Here is a 19,251-nt window from a genome sequence, read left to right as displayed (position 1 = left end):
ATTGCTTTTGGGGTCATCATAAAATCTTTGCCAGGGCCTATGCCCAGAATGGCATTTTCTAAGTGTTCTTCTGGGTTTTTATCGTTTTTGGTTTTACATTAAGTCTTTAATTCATCTTGAGTTGATTTTTGTATATAGTGAAAAAGATCCAGTTTCAATCTTCTGCACATGACTAGCCTGTTATCCCAGCATCATTTATTGAATGGGGAGTTGTTTCCCCGTTGCTTTTGTCAGCTTTGTGAAAGATCAGATGGGTTGTAGGTGTGTGGCCTTATTTCTGGGCTCTCTGTTCCGTTCCATTGTTCTATGTGTCTTTCTTGGTGCCAGTATCACGCTGTTATGGTTACTGTAGTCTTGTAGTATAATTTGAAGTTAGGTAGTGTGATATCTTTGGCTTGGTTCTTTTTTCTTAAGATTGTTTTGTATGTTTGGGTTCTTTCTTGGTTCCATATGTATTTAGAATATTTTTTTCCAATTCTTTAAAAAATGTCATTTGCCAGACTGCTTTCCAAAACAACTATAACATTTTCCATTCTCAGAAGGAATGTGTCAGAGTTCCAGCTCCTCCGCACACTTGGATCTTTGCTAGCCCTTAATAGTATTGGGCTTTTGCCTTTTGTTTTTTTAAGCTATTCTAATAGACATGTAGTATCACATCATAATTTTATGGGCAAGTATCTAATGACTAATAATGTTGAGCCTATTAGCATGTGTTTATTTCTCATCTAATTTTTTTCTCTGCTGAAGTGTCATTCAAATCATTTGCCCATTTTTATTGGGTAATTTTTTTCTCTATTACTGAGATTTTAGTGTAATGTATATATCCTAGATATAAATCCTTTACCAGACACGTTTTGCAAATTTTTTTCTCCCTGTCTGTGGCTTACCTTTCTGTTTTCTCAATAATGTCTTTTGAAGATCAGATTTTAATTCATGAAGTTCAATTTATCAATATTTTATGGGTTACACTTTTGTGTTACATCTAGACAAGTTTTGCCTAATATAAGGTCACAAAGATTTTCTACTATGTTCTCTTTCAAAAGTTTTATAGCTTTAGGTTTGGCATTTTGGTCTATGGTCCATTTTGAGTTAAATGTTTAATTTGTTGCAAGGTATGAGTCAAGATTTTTTCTTTTTTGCCTATAGATATTCAAGTATTTTAGCATCTCTTGTTGAAAAGACTGTCCTTTCTTCACTGACATACTGTCACACATTGTTGAAAATTAGCCACTCTTGTATTTGAATACATTCTCTATGAATTATTATATTTTCATAGAAAGCTGCAAATATAAGTAAAGTTTGTTCTTTACTTTAAAAGCAACAACAACATTTTTTTCATCTTCTGGTGTTTTTACTTTGCTATGTCAATTTTAGAATCAGTTTGTTGATTTCCAGGGGAAATTCTGCTAGAATTTTGATTGAGATTGCATTGAATCTATGAATCAATTTGAGAAAAGATAAAATTCTAACATTATTGAGTGTATCAGCCTATAAATACAATATATTGATTTAGGCCTTATTTCATTTTTCAATACTTTATAGTTTTCTTCATATAAATCTTATACATATTATATTAGATTTATAACTAAGTATTTAATAACTTTTGATGCTGCATTAGTCCATTCTGACACTGCTATAAGGTGCGTGCCTGTAGTCCCAGCTACTCGGGAGGCTGAGGCAGGAGAATCGCTTGAACCCAGGAGGTGGAGGTTGCAGTGAGCCACGATCGCACCACCGCACTCCAGCCTGGGCGACAGAGTGAGACTTCATCTGAAAAAAAAAAAAGGAAAAAAAAGAAAAGATGCCTGAGACTGAGTAATTTATAAAGGAAAGAGGTTTAATTCACTCACGGTTCCATATGGTGAGGGAAGCCTCAGGAAACATAATCACAGTTGAAGGCTGAGGGGAAGCAAGCAGCTTCTTCACAAGGCAGGAGGAGAGAGACAAGAGCACAGGAGTGAACTGGCAAACACTTTTAAAACCATCAGATCTTGTGAGCACTCACTCACTATAAGAAAACAGCATAGAGAAAACTGCCCCCATGGGGATTACAGATCCCTCCTTCAACATGGAGGGATTACAATTTGAGATGGAATTTGGGTGGGGACACAGAGCAAAACCATATCAGATGCTATTATAAATGATACTGTTATTTTAATTTCAATTTCCAATAGTTCATTGATAGTATACAGAAATATATGAATTTGTATTCTGTGACCTTATATTTTGTAGCTTCTTAAACTAGTTTTTTAGACATTTTCTATGCAGACAATTTTTAGTATGCCATTTGTTATGTAGAAAACCATGTTGTCTCTGAAGAGTTGTATTGCTTCCTTTGCTATCTATATGCCTCTTACGTATTTTTCTTGCATTTTAACAGAACTTAAGAACTCCAGTACAGGCCGGGCGCGGTGGCTCAAGCCTGTAATCCCAGCACTTTGGGAGGCCAAGACGGGCGGATCACGAGGTCAGGAGATCGAGACCATCCTGGCGAACACGGTGAAACCCCGTCTCTACTAAAAAATACAAAAAACTAGCCGGGCGAGGTGGCGGCGCCTGTAGTCCCAGCTACCTGGGAGGCTGAGGCAGGAGAATGGCGTGAACCCGGGAGGCGGAGCTTGCAGTGAGCTGAGATCTGGCCACTGCACTCCAGTCCGGGGCGACAGAGCGAGACTCCGCCTCAAAAAAAAAAAAAAAAAAAAGACTTGGAGGCTTTCACATGTTTTGACCTCTATCCAAAACAAGAAATATATATTTCTATTGCTATCCGTATCTGTAACTGAAACCAAAGTTTTACAAAACAGCGTATATCTTTACTACATGCAATATATTCTGATATATTCTACTTATTTAGGAAAAAAAAAAGCAGTTGCCTCCCACTAAATTGATTTCGTGATCCTCTCTTGGGTCTGGATCCACGGTTTGAGACACAGTGCTCTAAATGGCATCTTTGCAATTGTTTGATTCTAAGACTGTTAGGTACTTAGAAGTTAAGGAATATCAAGGCAATCAAATTAAGAGAAAGCTGATTTGAAATTATGATTGAAACGGAATATGTATGAGTATGTGTGCTTTACATTTTTTATTATATAGCAGAAAAAGCTAATATCTTGGGTTCTAGGGACCCATGTGGGCACAGGTTTCCCGGGACGTCCCGACTGCCTGAATGGCCGGGTGCCCTGATTTCGGCTGAATGCCCCTCCCGCATCCTTCTCCATAGGCCCGTCATGGAAGTGCCCTGTGACAAGCCCTTCTCGGAGGAGCAAGCTCGCCTCTACCTGCGGGACGTCATCCTGGGCCTCGAGTACTGTGAGTGCGGGGCAGCCTGCCCACGCTAAGGCTGGGGGATCTAGCAGGCAGCAGAGCCCAGGCTGAGCAGGCGCTGAGCAGCTCCTGTCAGTCAGAGCTGGCCTGCCAATCAGCTTCAGTGGGAGTGGGGCATGCACGAGTGGGCGGGGCCAAGGCCGGGCGGGGGGTGGGGGCGGGTGGACTTCACTGGGCATGCGCCAGATCCTTCGACGTGTCTGCTCCTGTGGGTCTGAGCCCTGGCTGTTCTGAATCTTTCTTCTGCTGAGTTCTTAGCCTAGCTTAGCGTTGCCACAGGGCCTCAAGAGATGCGGGAAGGCAGGGATGTATGTCCAACTGCTGGGGGAGAGTCTGCCCTGGCATGGGGCCAGGGCATGGTGGCAGGGTGGGTTTAACTGTGAGGGGCCCTAGCCTGATGAGAGCTCAGGAGGGTGAGGTGAGCTTGGCCTCTGTCTCATTTCAGTCATTAGCTGCATTCACTTGCCTGGGGGCATAGGGGTGAAAGACCCAGACCTGAGTTCAAGGCCTAGTGGGAGAAACAGGAATCTAGGCAGGCAGATAATAATGTGGTGCCTGCCAAGGCCGGGGGGCCCAGAGGCTGTCGGAGTGCTGGGGGGCTGGGGAAGTCTCCCGAAGAGGCTACTTATGATTCGGGTCCTGAGGGATGAGTCGAGTTCCCTGCTCAGGTTTTGAGGGATGGGGGTAGGAGACAGTGTGCCCAGCCTAGGCCTGTACTCTTTGAGTCTGGGGAGAAGTGGAGTCTGGCTGAAGCCTCCAGTGGGCAGAGGAGGGCAGTGGTTAGTGAAAGATGATGCTGGAAACACTGTCCAGGCCACAGCATGAGGGCTGGGAATGCCTCCCCTGAGGTCTTTGCTGACTTCATCCTGCCAGCTCTGTGAGGCCCTGAGAGCTTTAAGCATGGGGAGGGGCATGATGGGATTTGTGCTCTGTCTGGCAGCTGTGTGGGGGCTGGATTGGAGTGTGTCATCAGAGGGTGAGAGGCAGCCAGCTGGCCAGGGAGGAGGCTGTTTCTGCAGCCCAAGTGACAGATGGTGAGGCCTGGATTAAGGCAGTGGCAGCGGGGTGGGTTTTGATGGGCTTTGGGCCTGCAGGCGGCACTCACAAGGAGGTGGTGTGGTCAGCATGGGGTGACTTGCTGGTCTGGGGAGAGGAGAGCCCCTAGACACCCAGGGTCCTGGCTTGGATTGGGGGCCAGGGGAGATGCCCATCTCTAAAATTTTAGCTTGGGCCAGGTGCAGTGGCTCATGCCTGTAATCCCAGCACTTTGGGAGGCCAAGGCGGGCAGATCACCTGAGGTCGGGAATTCGAGACCAGCCTGACCAACACGGAGAAACCCTGTCTCTACTCCAAATATAAAATTAGCTGGGTGTGGTGGCGCATGCCTGTAATCCCAGCTACTCAGGAGGCTGAGGCAGGAGAATCGCTTGAACCTGGGAGGCGGAGGTTGCAGTGAGCCGAGATCACACCATTGCACTCCAGCCTGGGTGACAAGAGCGAAACTCCATCTCAAAATACATACATACGTGTATAAAAATAAAAAATAAAATCTTAGCTTGGTTTCTTGGGAGCATATTCTTTCCCTGGGGAACAGGGTGGGGATCTGGCTGAGGTTTGACCTGCAGTGACAGAAACAGGACTGTCTTTATCCTGCTTGAGCCTCTCCTTTGCCTTCAGATTAATACTCTCTTTGCACATATGGGGAGACTGAGGCACACAGAGGAGACGGCTTTGCAGAAAGTCCCTACCAGTGGTCTAGAGGCATGGGATGGGAAGGGGACATTTTACCCTGGTACGGTCAGTAGCAGGCACAATCCTGTACCAGCTTGACTCTACCTCCTTCCCATTGTGGTCCCTTCTTTCTACTGAAGTCCTGTTGTCTGCTATCCCCTAGTCTCCACAAAGAAACGAGTTTATCTTACCTGGTTCTTGGGTAAAGCCTCATCAGGACCCAGCTAATCACAGTGAAGGGCCTTCCCTGGGGCCGAGTGGTTAGCACCAGGGGCTGGGCAGGTGGATGAGCAGAGGCACCAGGGCGCTGAAGACCTGCCTCGTGATTCTGGCCCCAAGAAGGGAGAGTTGAGGCTGCCCTGAGAGGGCTCGGTGGTCAGGGCAGCCCAGGCCTGGTCCTCAGTCGATGGGGGTAGGTGCGGCGATGCAGGTGATGAGAAGCAGTTGGATCTGGAATAGATGTGAGCAGCTGAGCTCACAGACCTTGCTGATGGGAAGGGTGTGGGGTCTCAGGGGAGGAGTTGAGGATGATCCTGAGGTTTCTGGCCTTTCACAGAATGGGAAAGAATGGGGAGCAGCAGGGGCTTTTTGTTTTGTTTTGTTTTGGTTTGGTTTTGTTGGTGGTGGGAGTTGCAGGCAGAGAAATCAAGTTCTGAATTAGACATGTTATTACACTATGTTGAGATATACAGAGACATAGATCGATGCCTAGCTGCCTAGTTATCTGTCAGGATGTCTACTGGAAATCCATGTGGGTAAAGAGCTGGAGTCCAAGGGAGAGGCTAGGGTTTGAGATAAGAACATGAGACTACTTTCCATGGTCAAATATCCACCCCCCGAGCTTCTGTGCCCTGATGGGTGTGTGTCAGATTTCTCGTGTGATGTACACCTGGCACATAGTAGGCAATCAAGAAAGTGCCACTGGTTTTATGGTTATTGTTATATGGCACCCATCCTCTCTGCCCCCAGCCTCCCTCTCCTCCTCTCCCTTCCCCTCTCTTCTCTCGCCTTCTCTATTCCCTCCTCTCCAACATCCTGGGGTCTGTTGGTCCAAGGGAAGGTATTTGCCAAGGAGGGAGCCCACAGGTCGGTGGTTGTGGGATGGGGTCAGTGTCTCTCTTGGCTGGGACCTTTCCGGCCATCTCAGCCTGAGCCACCCATCACTTTGTGGTGGTCCTAGGCCCAGGAAGCAGGGCAGGTTTCCAGCCTATTAGGTCATTTCTGATTTGGGATTCGTCCTACGGTATGTGGCTGACCTTACACCCCAGCTGTGTCATCCTGCTCATCCCAAGGCCTGGGGTGCCATCCATCGCTGAAACCCCATCAGCCCAGATCCCTAGGGCTGAGATGGCACGTCTGTAGGATAGCAGAGTCACTACAGTCTTTTTTTTTTTTTTTTTTTTTTTTTGAGGCGGAGTCTCGCTCTGTCGCCCAGGCTGTAGTGGCCAGATCTCAGCTCACTGCAACCTCCGCCTCCCGGGTTTACGCCATTCTCCTGCCTCAGCCTCCCGAGGAGCTGGGACTACAGGCGCCCGCCACCTCGCCCGGCTAGTTTTTGTATTTGTTTTAGTAGAGACAGGGTTTCACCGTGTTAGCCAGGATGGTCTCAATCTCCTGACCTCGTGATCCGCCCATCTCGGCCTCCCAAAGTGCTGGGATTACAGGCTTGAGCCACCGTGCCCGGCCCCTGAAGTCTTACTGTCATTCCCAGCAGCAGGGACATCTTTCCCTAGCCTGGGTGGGGGATGGAACTGGAGAAAGGTTTTGATGGGCTTTGGGCCTGCAGATGGCACTCACAGGGAACGGGCAGAGCTGGCCTAGGAAGAACTCCCCTCCCAGCCGGGCTCAGTGGCTCATGCCTGTAATCCCAGCACTTTGGGAGGCCAAGGCAGGGGGATCACCTGAGGTCAGGAGTTCCAGACCAGCCTGACCAACATGGCAAAACCCCATCTCTACGAAAAATACAAAAAGTAGCCAGGCGTGGTGGCAGACACCTGTAATCCCAACTACTCGGGAGGCTGAGGCAGGAGAATCGCTTGAACCTGGGAGGTGGAGGTTGCAGTGAGCCGAGATTGCGCCACTGCCCTCCAAGCTGGGCGACAGAGGAAGACTGTATCAAAAAAAAAAAAAAAAAAACAACTCTCCTGCCCTAGTTTCCTCTGCCCTCGCCACTCAGCAGCAGGTCCCTTGTTTGTCATGGAGAGGGCTCTGGACTTGGAGTCCAAAGACTCCTAAGATTCCAGTCCTAGCTCTGCTGCTCACACCTGTGTGCACCTACATGGAACAGATGGCCCTGACGTCCTCCTCCCAGGTCGTCACCAGACGAAAGCGTGCATGGGCTGGGATGTCCCAGCCGGCATCCCTGGCCGGGCGAGGACAGATGTGGGGTCCTGGACAGCGGTGCCCAGGCCAGCACTCAGCGCAAGCTCCCTTTCTCTGCAGTGCACTTCCAGAAGATCGTCCACAGGGACATCAAGCCATCCAACCTGCTGCTGGGGGATGACGGGCACGTGAAAATCGCCGACTTTGGTGTCAGCAACCAGTTTGAGGGGAACGATGCTCAACTGTCCAGCACGGCCGGGACCCCGGCGTTCATGGCCCCCGAGGCCATTTCTGATTCCGGCCACAGCTTCAGTGGGAAGGTGACTCACAGGCCCTGGGCCAGGCTGGGGTTCCTGTGGGGGGCGTAATAGCTTGCTGCAGGGGCCCAGTTTCTAACCTGAGGGTGCCAGGGTCCTTGTGTCTAGGGAGCGACATATTTGCTTCTCCCTTGGAGCCTGACGAACTCTACAACTTTGGCTTTCTCCTGTTTTCCAGCACAGTGGCCCCAAATCTCCCTTGCAGATATTTACGGTTGGTTGCTCTGTGCTGGGTTCTGGACCAGGCTGTGGAAGAGGCAGAGCCAAAGAGAACCCTGTTTCCTGCCCTCTGGATGGTTTCAGGGGAAGTTGGGGGTCCCTGCAGATCTTGGGACATGGCAGGATTTGAACTGTTCCTTGAAGAATGGGGAGGATCTGAGCAGGACCCGGAGCCCAGAGAATGAACCAGAGAACACAGGGGCACAGGGTGGGGACAGAGGGTAAAGGACCTAGAAGTTTGGGCTTTCTCCTAAGCAACAGAAGCAGAGGCAAAGTTATGTGAACAAGAGGTTACACAGTCTGGCGCAGTTCCCTAGGCACTTGGCTGTTTTACCTGTGGAGTGCCAGCCGTCCCACTGCCAGGGAGGCTGTGGGTGAGAGGCATTTGGACACATGTGAGTATCCAGGAAAGAGGTCAGGAGGCCGCGCATAGTGGCTCATGCCTGTAATCCCAGTGCTTTGGGAGACCAAGGCAGGTCTCTTAAGGCTAGGAATTTGAGACAAGACTGGGCAACATAGCAAGACCCCATTTCTACAAAAAAATAAAAACAAGGCCGGGGGCGGTGGCCCAAGCCTGTAATCCCAGCACTTTGGGAGGCCGAGACGGGTGGATCACGAGGTCAGGAGATCGAGACCATCCTGTCTAACACAGTGAAACCCCGTCTCTACTAAAAAAAAATACAAAAAACTAGCCAGGAGAAGTGGCGGGTGCCTGTAGTCCCAGCTACTTGGGAGGCTGAGGCAGGAGAATGGCGTAAACCCAGGAGGCGGAGCTTGCAGTGAGCCGAGATCCGGCCACTGCACTCCAGCCTGGGCGACAGAGCGAGACTCCGTCTCAAAAAAAAAAAAAAAAAAACATTAGCCAGGTGTGATGGTGCGCACCTGTAGTCCTGGTTACTCGGGAGGCTGGAGTGGATCCCTTGAGCCCAGGAGTCAAGGGCTGTAGGGAGCTGTGATCGCACCACTGCACTCTAGCCTGAGCGACTGAGTGAGACCTTGTCTCTAAAAAAGAAAGAAAGATGACTGGGCGCGGTGGCTCAAGCCTGTAATCCCAGCACTTTGGGAGGCCGAGACGGGCAGATCACGAGGTCAGGAGATCGAGACCATCCTGGCTAACACAGTGAAACCCCGTCTCTACTAAAATATACAAAAAACTAGCCGGGCGAGGTGGCGGGTGCCTGTAGTCCCAGCTCCTCGGGAGGCTGAGGCAGGAGAATGGCGTGAACCCGGGAGGCGGAGCTTGCAGTGAGCCGAGATCCGGCCACTGCACTCCAGCCTGGGCGACAGAGCGAGACTCCGTCTCAGAAAAAAAAAGAAAGAAAGAAAGAAAGAGGTTGGCGATGTTGATAAATATTTTTTTAAATGTTTTATTTTGATATAATTCTAAATTTACAGAAAAATTGGAAGAATAGTACAAAGAAATCCCATATGTCTTTTTACCCAGATTCACCAGTTGTTGACATTTTGTCCCACTGGCTTTTCATCATCTTTTCTATTTATCTGTATTCATACTACATTTTTCTGAGCCATTTGAAAGTTACATTGAAGGTATTATGCCCCTTTATCACTAAATACATTAGTGGATATTTCCTAAGAACAGGGACATTCTCTTACATAACCTCAGTACAATGATTAAAATTAGGAAATTCATCATTGATAAGACTTATGTATAGGCTGGGCACAGTGGCTCACGCCTGTAATCCCAGCTCTTTGGGAGGCCAAGGCGGGTGGATCACCTGAGGTCAGGAGTTTGAGACCTGCCTGGCCAACGTGGTGAAACCCCGTCTCTACTAAAAAATACAAAAATTAGCTGGGCGTGGTGGCAGGCGCCTGTAATTCCAGCTACTTGGGAGGCTGAGGCGGGAGAATCATTGGAACCCAGGAGGCGGAGGTTGCAGTGAGCTGAGATTGTGCCATTGCACTCCAGCCTGGGCGACAGAGTGAGACTCTGAAAAAAAAAAAAAAATTATGTATAATCCACAGACCTTATTTAAATGTTATTAGTTGTCCTGATACTGTCCTTCACAACCTGTTCTTTTTCTGGTCCCAGGATCTGATCCAGGGCCACTTGCTGCGTTCACCTTCTTGTCTGTGGTGTGCTTTCATCTGGAAGAGGGCCTTGGCCTTCCTTTGTCTGTCCTGATCTTGACTTTTTTTTAGAGACAGAGTCTTGCTCTGTCACCCAGGCTGGAGTACAGTGGCGCCATCTTGGCTCACTGCAAGCTCCGCCTCCCGGATTCATGCTGTTCTCCTGCCTCAGCCTCCCGAGTAGCTGGGACTACAGGTGCCCGCCACCACACCCAGCTAATTTCTTTGTATTTTTAGTAGAAACGGGGTTTCACTGTGTTGGCCAGGATGGTCTCGATCTCCTGACTTCGTGATCCGCCCGCCTCGGCCTCCCAAAGTACTGGGATTACAGGCGTGAGCCACCGCGCCCGGCCGATCTTGACATTTTTGAAGAGAACAAGCCTGTTGTTTTGTAGGATGTTGTCAGTTTGCATTTGTCTGGTGTTCCCTGATTGGATTCAGATGATGCATCTGGGGCAGGAATATGTGGGTAGAGACTGAGAATCATTCACGTAAGTGAGAAAGCGGATACCAGAAGAGGTGGCATTCCAGAGCAGGAGAACGTAGAGAGAGCACACATCCAGGGCGTGGGGAAGCCCAGGGGTGCTTCGGAGCCTGGAGGAGTTGTTACAGTGGCAGTGGACGAGGGCGTGAGTGGACAGGGCCTCTGTGTGGGCAGGGGCTGCTTGCAATATCAGGAAGAAGGTGGATTATGAGGAGAAGAGATGACTCCTTGAACCCCCGAGCTGGTTTAGTGAGCAGAAGTTCCATATATACTATCATTCCTGGGGTGCGTCTATGACATGGGAGTGGCCTGTGTGACCCTGTGGATGAAGGAGGTTTTGTACCTGTTGAGTTGGAAACATTCCTGGTTAGAGCTTATCCCAAGGAGACTCAGAACCCCTGGAGGGTGGAGGCCTTGTTCTGGCCGCCCCTGTGTCCTCAGCACTCAGCATGGGGCCCAGCATCGAGCAAGCACTGGGGAGTGTTTGTTGAGTGAGTACATGACAGAGGGAAGAGATTTCTTGCAGGCCTCTCCTGCAGCCCACTGGAGCTGGGTGGGCAGAGGTGGCTGTGCCTGTTGGGGGACTGATGTGAGCATGTTTCTTTCCAGGCCTTGGATGTGTGGGCCACCGGCGTCACGTTGTACTGCTTTGTCTATGGGAAGGTGAGTGCTGGGGTTGCCGGCAGAGCTGGGGCAGGTCCAGTGAGGTGGGCACAGGCAACGGATGCAGGCTCTTCCTTTCTGTCCTTAAGTAAAGTGGCTTTTGAAAGAGCCCACCTGGCTCCGAGAAGGCTGAGAGAGAAGGGGCTTTTTCTGTCTTCCTCTGGTCTCCTGCGGAGGGCTTCTCGCAAAGGAGTCGCAGGACAGCAGACACCCAAGGAAGCGGAGGTGCCGGTGGTGGTGTTGCTACCGCCCCAGCCAGAGTGCTCCCCGTCCCTCTGTCCCTTAATGCGATTCACTTATCGAGCCACGTGTTCACTCCCTTGCTCATTTGTTTGACAAATTGTCCTTCACCCCTACCCTGGCTGAGGCCGGACCCTGGGGACACCCGATGCTGACGTGACCGAGATCCCTGCTTGCAGGTGCTCCTGCTCTAGTGACCGCACTAAGGCGCAGGAGGGAATTTCAGTGAACGTGTTCCCAAGCTCCAGGCCCTGGGAGTGGAGGCCTGGCCGCAGGTGGTGGTAATGGCGGTGGGTGCACCCAGCCTGGCCTGGCCTGGCCTGGCCGCAGATGGCAGTAATGGCAGTGGGTGCACCCAGCCTCATCCTTCCCTCAGCAACTCATTCATTCAGTCAACATTTGTTGAACATTTGCAGTGTGCCAGGCCCTGAACAAATGAGTTGAGGTCCTTCTCATTTAATGGGAGCCCAGAGCTGCCCCCTACCCCTGGCCCCACCAAGGGAGGGGGGCTGGTCCCCTGGCACGGGTCAAGGCCCTGGGTCCACATCCTTTGTCTACCTCTCCACCCCGCAGTGCCCATTCATCGACGATTTCATCCTGGCCCTCCACAGGAAGATCAAGAATGAGCCCGTGGTGTTTCCTGAGAAGTGAGTTGTCCACCCAGGGGACCGAGGGGGCTGCCACCCAGTCCTGGTGTCTGAGTTTTAGCAGAGCTTTTGCCCTTTGAGGACCCCACCCCAGCCTGCAGATACGAAGGTGGCGGTGCTGTTCCCCAGGAGGGACCCGAGTAGAAGGACGGGTGGGACTCTGGAGCCAAGGGTCTCCGCGACATCACTGTACGGATGGGAGCCCTGAGATCCAGGGTTGGCCAGGGATGACCACAGGCATCATTCACACGACTCCTTCACCGCAGGCCTGCCTGGGGTCGGTGGCGCCAGCCCCACCCAGCCCCTGAACTCAAGGGAAACTTCTTCCCCCACTCAGGGTCGGGGAGCCTCTAGATGCCAGTGCGTGCTCCCATTTCACAGATGGAAAGAGGACGCTCTGGAGGAGAGCTGTCAGGGGGCTGGGTCTCAAGCCACCCTTCCTCCCCACTCCTCCCGTTGTGACTGAGATCTCTGAGCATAGCAGGGATGTGGGGGAGACCTCTTGCTCATGCGTGGTTCGCCTCATGATGGTTTGGCGACCGTGGCAGCCAGCCTGAGCTCCCTGGCTCCTCTTTTCGGGAGTGCATTTCAGGAGTGAAATGGAGGCCGGGAGCGGTGGCTCACACCTGTAATCCCAGCACTTTGGGAGGCTGAGGTGGGCAGATCACCTGAGGTTAGGAGTTCAAGACCAGCCTGGCCAACACGGTGAAACTCCATCTCTACTGAAAATATAAAAATTAGCCAGGCGTGGTAGGGTGCGTCTGTAGTCCCAGCTACTTGGGAGGCTGAAGCACGAGAATTGCTTGAACCCGGGAGGTGGAGGTTGCAGTGAGCCTGGGCGACAGAGCAAGACTCTGTCTCAGGAAAAAAAAAAAAAGAAACTGAAATGGGATTTGTCCTTAGCGACTCCTGCTCTCTCCTGCTTATTTCCTATGTGGTCCCCAAGCCCCGCTGAGCCCTCTTCTTCCCTGTCTCTGGGCCTTGTTGCCACCTGCACTCCTTGCCTCATTCAGGCCTCAGGCCCCTCCCCAGACTTGTCTAGCCACCTTCCCCCTGGTCTCACTGCTGCTGGCCTCCCTCCAGTCCAGCCAACACAGTTGGGTGGAGACAGCCCTGACACACAGAGCTCAACAAATCTGCCCACATCTCCGGCCTGACGTTTGTCTGAGGCTTCTCAAAGCCACGCCCTGGCCCTGGCATTCACGCATCTCCGGGTTCTGCCACCCGCTCATCTGGGGCCGCCTCACTCCCTTTCCCGAGCACCAGCCAGCAGGCCTCTGTCCATTTCCTCCGCATCCTGTGATTGCCTTCCCTCCCGGCCTCCAGAGTTGTACCCCTGGTGCCTCTCTTCCTGCTGTACCCCCTGCCGGCGATGTCTTTCTCCCCAGCCCAGGGATTTTAAAAGGGATGACGCATCTAAGACAACAGGGGGGACCAAAGTCAACAGTCCGGAGAGTGGCTTTCTGCTCCCCAGTCTTGGAAGGATGGGCTCCCCAAGACCACTGGTGGCAAGGAAACTTGCGGTTTGAGCAGAGAGAGCTGGGGCTGATGTGGTCAGAGACTCAGATGGGAGAGACCTGGTGCTGGGCGGCCGCTCCCTCCCATCTGAGTCTCCCATCTCTGCCTGCACTCTTCTGGCTGGCACTGTGCCAGCCCGCTAACCTCCCTGGGCCTCAGTTTCCTCCTCTGTCAGAGAGGATCTTCTCTGGGTGTAGAAGAGGATGAGGTGGTGAGTGGGACCGAAGCCCCTGGTGTCCCATAAAACAACTCTCCTCACCATCTTTGCCACCCAGTGGGGTATCCAGCACCCATGGAACTCTGTGTATGCCTCTGTCCCAGAGGGAGACTTTACCTCCCGCTCGGGAAAGGCTCTCCAAGCGCTTGGGAAGCTCCCTCCTGCTGTCCGGAACTCACTCTTCCCATCCGAGGGGCAAGGGTGTGGGGAGGAGAGGTGGACAGGAAGGGGTCCTCATCAGCGATCCCACCCTCCTTTCCTTCCTTCGCCCTCTCCAGGCCAGAGATCAGCGATGAGCTCAAGGACCTAATCCTGAAGATGCTAGACAAGAATCCTGAGACGAGAATTGGGGTGCCAGACATCAAGGTCGGGGAACTGGAGGTCTTGGGCTGGGCTGGGACACAGAAAACAGGCGTCGGTTTCCCCTTCTGGAGAGATCGACACCAGGATGCATGTGTGCTGGGTTTGGGTCTGTAGACTTTGGACCCCTCCTGGTGATTCTGGTAAAGGCTTGGAGTCCTTTGCTGACTGAGTGTCTGCCTGTGGCCTGACCTCTCCCCCTCTCCCTGCCCTCTTGGTCCCAACAGTTGCACCCTTGGGTGACCAAGAATGGGGAGGAGCCCCTTCCCTCGGAGGAGGAGCACTGCAGTGTGGTGGAGGTGACAGAGGAGGAGGTGAAGAACTCAGTCAGGCTCATCCCCAGCTGGACCACAGTGGTAAGAGGGCCGGGGTAGATGCTCCCTTGTCCTGGAGGGCCTGGGGGGCCTGAGCCTTGCTCTGTGCCTGCCTCCGTTGGGGGACAGAGGCCTGACTGGCCAGCCAGCTGTGATCCTGGGCCACTGGAGCCGCCATTCTGCTTGAGGCCCATGGAGTGAGCCCATGTATCAGTTAGACGGCACCTGTGTCTTCCCCAGAGCCCGTATCCGGAGGTCTTGTGGTCAGGAGACCAGGAGGCTCGGTGAGGAGAGTAACCGATTTAAAGAAATACCAGGCGCAGTGGCTCACACCTATAATCCCAGCACTTTGGGAGACCAAGTCGGGTGGATCACCTGAGGTCAGGAGTTCCAGACCATCCTGGCTAACACGGTGAAACCCCATCTCTACTAAAAATACAAAAAAAAAAAAAAAATTAGCCAGGCATGCTGGTGGGTGCCTGTAGTCCCAGCTACTCGGGAGGCTGAGGCAGGAGAATCGCTTGAACCTGGAAGGCAGAGGTTGTAGTGAGCTGAGATCGTGCCATTGCCCTCCAGCCTGGGTGACAGAGCGAGACTCTGTCTCAAAAAAAAAAAAAGGAAAGAAAGAAAGAAAGAGACAGCCTTTGCTGAACAGCAACAGTCACCGTGACTGGAAGAAGCATTTCCTTCCATCCAGACAGTTACTGAACTTCCGTTTTCCAGGCACTGCCGAGGACACGGCAGGGGAATGGCCCGGGCAGCCTTTGGATTGGAGAAGTGGCCCCAAAGCCCACGTATCAGTTAGATGGTGCCTGTGTCTCCCCCAGAGCCCACTCACATTTCAGTGTTGCTCTTCTTCCTCTGCTCAGCTTCTGTGTTGGCACTTGGAAGTGGTTCACGTAGTACCTGGTGGCCACTTGGGGCCACTGAGAGCCCTGCCCTGCCCCTACCTGAGAGTCAAGTGAGTCAGGGCAAGCACAAGGCCAGGAGCCAGAGCCAGGGCCACTGCCCTTGGCAGGGCCTGGCCTTGTACTTGATCCCCCGCTGCAGGGTCCCAGCCCAGCTAGGACCAGCTGGCTGAATCCCTGCCCTCTATGCTTACTTGGCTCTGTGGGGTCCCTGGAACCAGGCAGCTCCCACGGGGTCCCCATGGCCACTTGTCTGGTCTTAGCCACCATCTCCTCTCTCCCAGACCACCGGAAGAACCTCCCACGCTGTCCTTTGCTTCTACTCTCACTCCCCGACCCCCTGGTCAATGCTCAACTCAGCACCCAGCATAGTCCTGGGGGCATGAGTGTGTCACCTCCCAGCTCAGAGCCTGCTTCTCACGGGGCTGCCATGTCCCTCAGAGTCAGGCCCCCAGCCTGCCCTCCCCTGCCCTGTTTTTCTGCGGGGCTCCTGCACCGTCCCCGCATCATGCACTCGACTCTGGCCACGTGCCATGGAAGAGGCTGCCCTAGAGCCTTCAGATTTTGCTTCCCTCTGCCTGGGGAGCCCCACCCCCGACTGCCACGGGACCTGCTCCCTCACTTCCCGCAGCTTTTTGAGCCAAGGTCCCCTCCTAGAGAGAAGCAAGCCTTCCCTGCGTCACACCTCATCGCCATTCCTTGTTTTATTTTTTCCTTTCCACTTACTGACATACATATTTTGCTGATTTTTCTTCTTTACTTATCACCTGTTTCCTGAAACTAGAATATAAGCTATATGATGGCCGGGCGCAGTGGCTCACGCCTGTAATCCCAGCACTTTGGGAGGCCAAGGCGGGAGGATCACTTGAGGTCAGGAGTTTGAGAACAGCCTGGCCAACATGGTGAAGCCCCGTCTCTTCTAAAAATACAAAAAATTAGCCGGGTATGGTGGTGGATGCCTGTAATCTCAGCTATTCAGGAGGCTGAGGCAGAAGGATCATTTGAACCCAGGAGGCAGAGGTTGCAGTGAGCCGAGATCGTACCACTGCACTCCAGCCCTGGGCAACAAGAGCGAAACTCCATCTCAAAAAAATAAAAAGGCTATAGGGCTACATGAGGGCAAGAATTTTGGCCTCAGTGTGGCCCCAGTGCCTAGAGCAGTGTCCAGCACACGGTAGGCAGCCAGTGGTGACCAGTGTTGACAGGATGGATGGAGACAGGCGAGTGAGTGAAGGGACTGGCAAGCGTGCTGCTGGCTCTCTGCATGTGTGTGAGTCAGCGTGTCTGTGGGCAGAGCATGGAACCGTCCTTGTCATGAAGGAGGGACGAAGGCAGAGAGCCAGGCTGCGGCAGCTGCCCCCCTCCTGGCAGCCCCCCTGGCTCAGCCACCGGCTGTGGTTCACCATGCAGTAGCATCTTCTTGGCATCCTCTCTGCGGCCGGAAGGTGGGAAGGATGGCACAGCATCCTCCATGGCACAGCATCTTCCATGGCATTGCTGCCGTAGCGAGAAGGTATTTTCTTTTCTTTTTTTTTTTTTGAGACGGAGTCTCGCTCTGTTGTCCAGGCTGGGGTGCAGTAGCCAGATCTCAGCTCACTGCAAGCTCCGCCTCCCAGGTTCACGCCATTCTCCTGCCTCAGCCTCCCGAGTAGCTGGGACTACAGGCGCCCGCCACCTCGCCCGGCTAGTTTTTTTGTATTTTTTAGTAGAGACGGGGTTTCACCGTGTTAGCCAGGATGGTCTCGATCTCCTGACCTCGTGATCCGCCCGTCTCGGCCTCCCAGAGTTCTGGGATTACAGGCTTGAGCCACCGCACCCGGCCGAGAAGGTATTTTCTAATAGACTCCTACTTCCAGCCCTGGCCCTCCCCACTCTCTCAGCCTGGCCTTGTGGCCCCTTCATGGACCGGTCCCGGCCCCCCTCCTCACGCATCAGCGGCACCCAGCTCCTCACCATTCCAGGGCTTTGCCCCCAGCCGCCAGTCCCCGTGTTGTCGTCCCCGCCATGTCATGCTGTGCTGATTGAAATGAGACCCACACTGCGGCCCCCTTGGCAGCTGCTCTCGGGGAATCGGAGCAGAGGTGGCGTGTCTGGGAGCCTGGGGCCTGTGCTTCTCACACCACCATGTCCTCCTCAGATCCTGGTGAAGTCCATGCTGAGGAAGCGCTCCTTTGGGAACCCATTTGAGCCCCAAGCACGGAGGGAAGAGCGATCCATGTCTGCTCCGGGAAACCTACTGGTGTAAGTACTAGTGGGCCGAGGCCTGCCGGGTGCTCCCTGGAGTCGGGTGGGGAGGCCTGAGGCCCATCCTCCCACGCTCACTGTCGTTGGGCCGAGGCCAGAGCCTGGGGACTTGGCCAGGTCTTGGAGTTGGCCCTGTGTGCATCTCTGTCCCCAAGGTTAGTCAGGGCTAGAAGGGACCTTTTGGGCCCGGCCCTTGCTTCATTCCTAGGGTCAGCATCCCTCACATACACGCTTCCAGGGATGAGGAGCTCACGCAACCCCTCCATGGGGCAGGAAGACCCTTCTTCCATGAAGCTTGATGTCACTCTCCGACTGGGTCCAGCCCCTCTGGGGCTTCAAATCTGTGGCCTCCTCAGCCCTTGGCAGCCTGGCAGAGGTTTGCAGACAGGCTGATGTCGGCTCCCTGTAGGAGGCTGGTGGGCTGTAGGGGAGGGGCGCTGGCCCCTCTTCCTGGCCCTGGGGACTGTTGGCTGCTCTCCCGAGTGGCCCAGGCTGCCTGCAGCCATTGCTGGGGCTGTGCGCCCAGTCAGCGCTTTGCGAGTGCTTGTCCAGTGAGTAAGCAGGGACAGGCTGGCCCGTGGACCACGGGAGAGGAACCCGCATTTGCCGAGGGCTCCCCACAGTAAGCCATGCCCGTGGATTCGCCACCTCCTAGGAGGGTCCAGAAAAGCAGCTCCTCGAGCCTGTGCGCCTCGTCCTCAGCAGTTCCACCTTCTTCCACTGTAATACAAGCCAGCCTGGGACGCTGATAAGGCCTGCTGGAGTTTGTACACAAACCTGCAGAGAGAAGACGGTCGGGGTCCTGAACCACAGCATGGTCCTGGAACAGCCACTGCCTTCCTCTGGCCCCAGAGGGAAGCTTCAGGGAAGGGGCTGGCAGGGTTGCTTGCCCCACCCTGGCCTGCTCTGTGTGGAAGGCGCACTCCCCTTGGCACTCCCAGCGCCAGGCGCCATCCGGGTGCCTTGGCTTTGCACTGTCCGCGGGCCTGTCCGGGACCACCATGTTGGTGTCCGGTGAGGTCTCCCTCTCGTAAGAGGGCCCTTCAGAAGAGTTGGGTCCCCTGGTAGTGGACAAGCTGACATCTGCTCCCTGCTGGAAGTGCTTGCACCCAGGGAGAGTCACATAATGAGGTGTGGGGCCTGGAAGAGGCCTGGAGATCCCAACAGCAGTTTTTCTATCATCTCTCCAGTGAGGTAGTTGCGGCTGGGGGAGGATTCTCTGAATTCATCTAGGAATACAGGCCCCTGATGCTGGAATTGTGCTTAGTGTGTGTGTTGGGGGGGGACATATATAATTTGACATCCAAATGGGGACACTTTTGAGAGTGAAAGGGGAAGCCATTCATAATTATGCCAGCACGGTGGCTCATGCCTGTAATCCCAGCACTTTGGGAGATCAAGGCAGGACTGCTTGAGCCCAGGTGTTCAAGACCAGCCTGGGCAACGTAGCAAGACCCCATCTCTATAAAAAAAAAATTAAAAATTAGCTGGACGTGATGGTGGATGCCTGTAGTCCTAGATACTCAGGAGGCTGAGGTGGGAGGATTGCTTGAGTCTGGGAGGTGGAGGTTGCAGTGAGCCGAGATTGCACCACTGTACTCCAGCCTGGGTGACAAAGCCAGACCCTGTCTAAAATATATATATATATATATATA

General features: G+C 53.1%; 1 protein-coding gene across 1 annotated transcript in view; it reads left to right on the top strand.

The window, feature by feature from the left end:
• Nucleotides 1-2,729: 2,729 nt before the first annotated feature.
• The window catches only part of CAMKK1 (calcium/calmodulin dependent protein kinase kinase 1), a 20,752-nt gene continuing 4,230 nt past the window's right edge, over nucleotides 2,730-19,251 (top strand). The window contains exons 1-7 of the mRNA XM_017863622.1: nucleotides 2,730-3,309; nucleotides 7,498-7,697; nucleotides 11,095-11,148; nucleotides 11,962-12,035; nucleotides 14,049-14,136; nucleotides 14,358-14,486; nucleotides 17,490-17,593. Coding sequence (XP_017719111.1) covers nucleotides 3,228-3,309; nucleotides 7,498-7,697; nucleotides 11,095-11,148; nucleotides 11,962-12,035; nucleotides 14,049-14,136; nucleotides 14,358-14,486; nucleotides 17,490-17,593 — 731 coding nt within the window. The 5' untranslated portion in view covers nucleotides 2,730-3,227. The remainder of the gene's footprint in view (nucleotides 3,310-7,497; nucleotides 7,698-11,094; nucleotides 11,149-11,961; nucleotides 12,036-14,048; nucleotides 14,137-14,357; nucleotides 14,487-17,489; nucleotides 17,594-19,251) is intronic.

The sequence above is a fragment of the Rhinopithecus bieti genome, unplaced genomic scaffold (assembly GCF_001698545.2).
Source record: "Rhinopithecus bieti isolate Rb0 unplaced genomic scaffold, ASM169854v2 scaffold_70516, whole genome shotgun sequence".
Classification (NCBI taxonomy): Eukaryota; Metazoa; Chordata; class Mammalia; order Primates; family Cercopithecidae; genus Rhinopithecus; species Rhinopithecus bieti.
The sequence above is the reverse complement of the archived record's forward strand: the minus strand, read 5'-3'. Positions and strand labels throughout refer to the sequence as shown.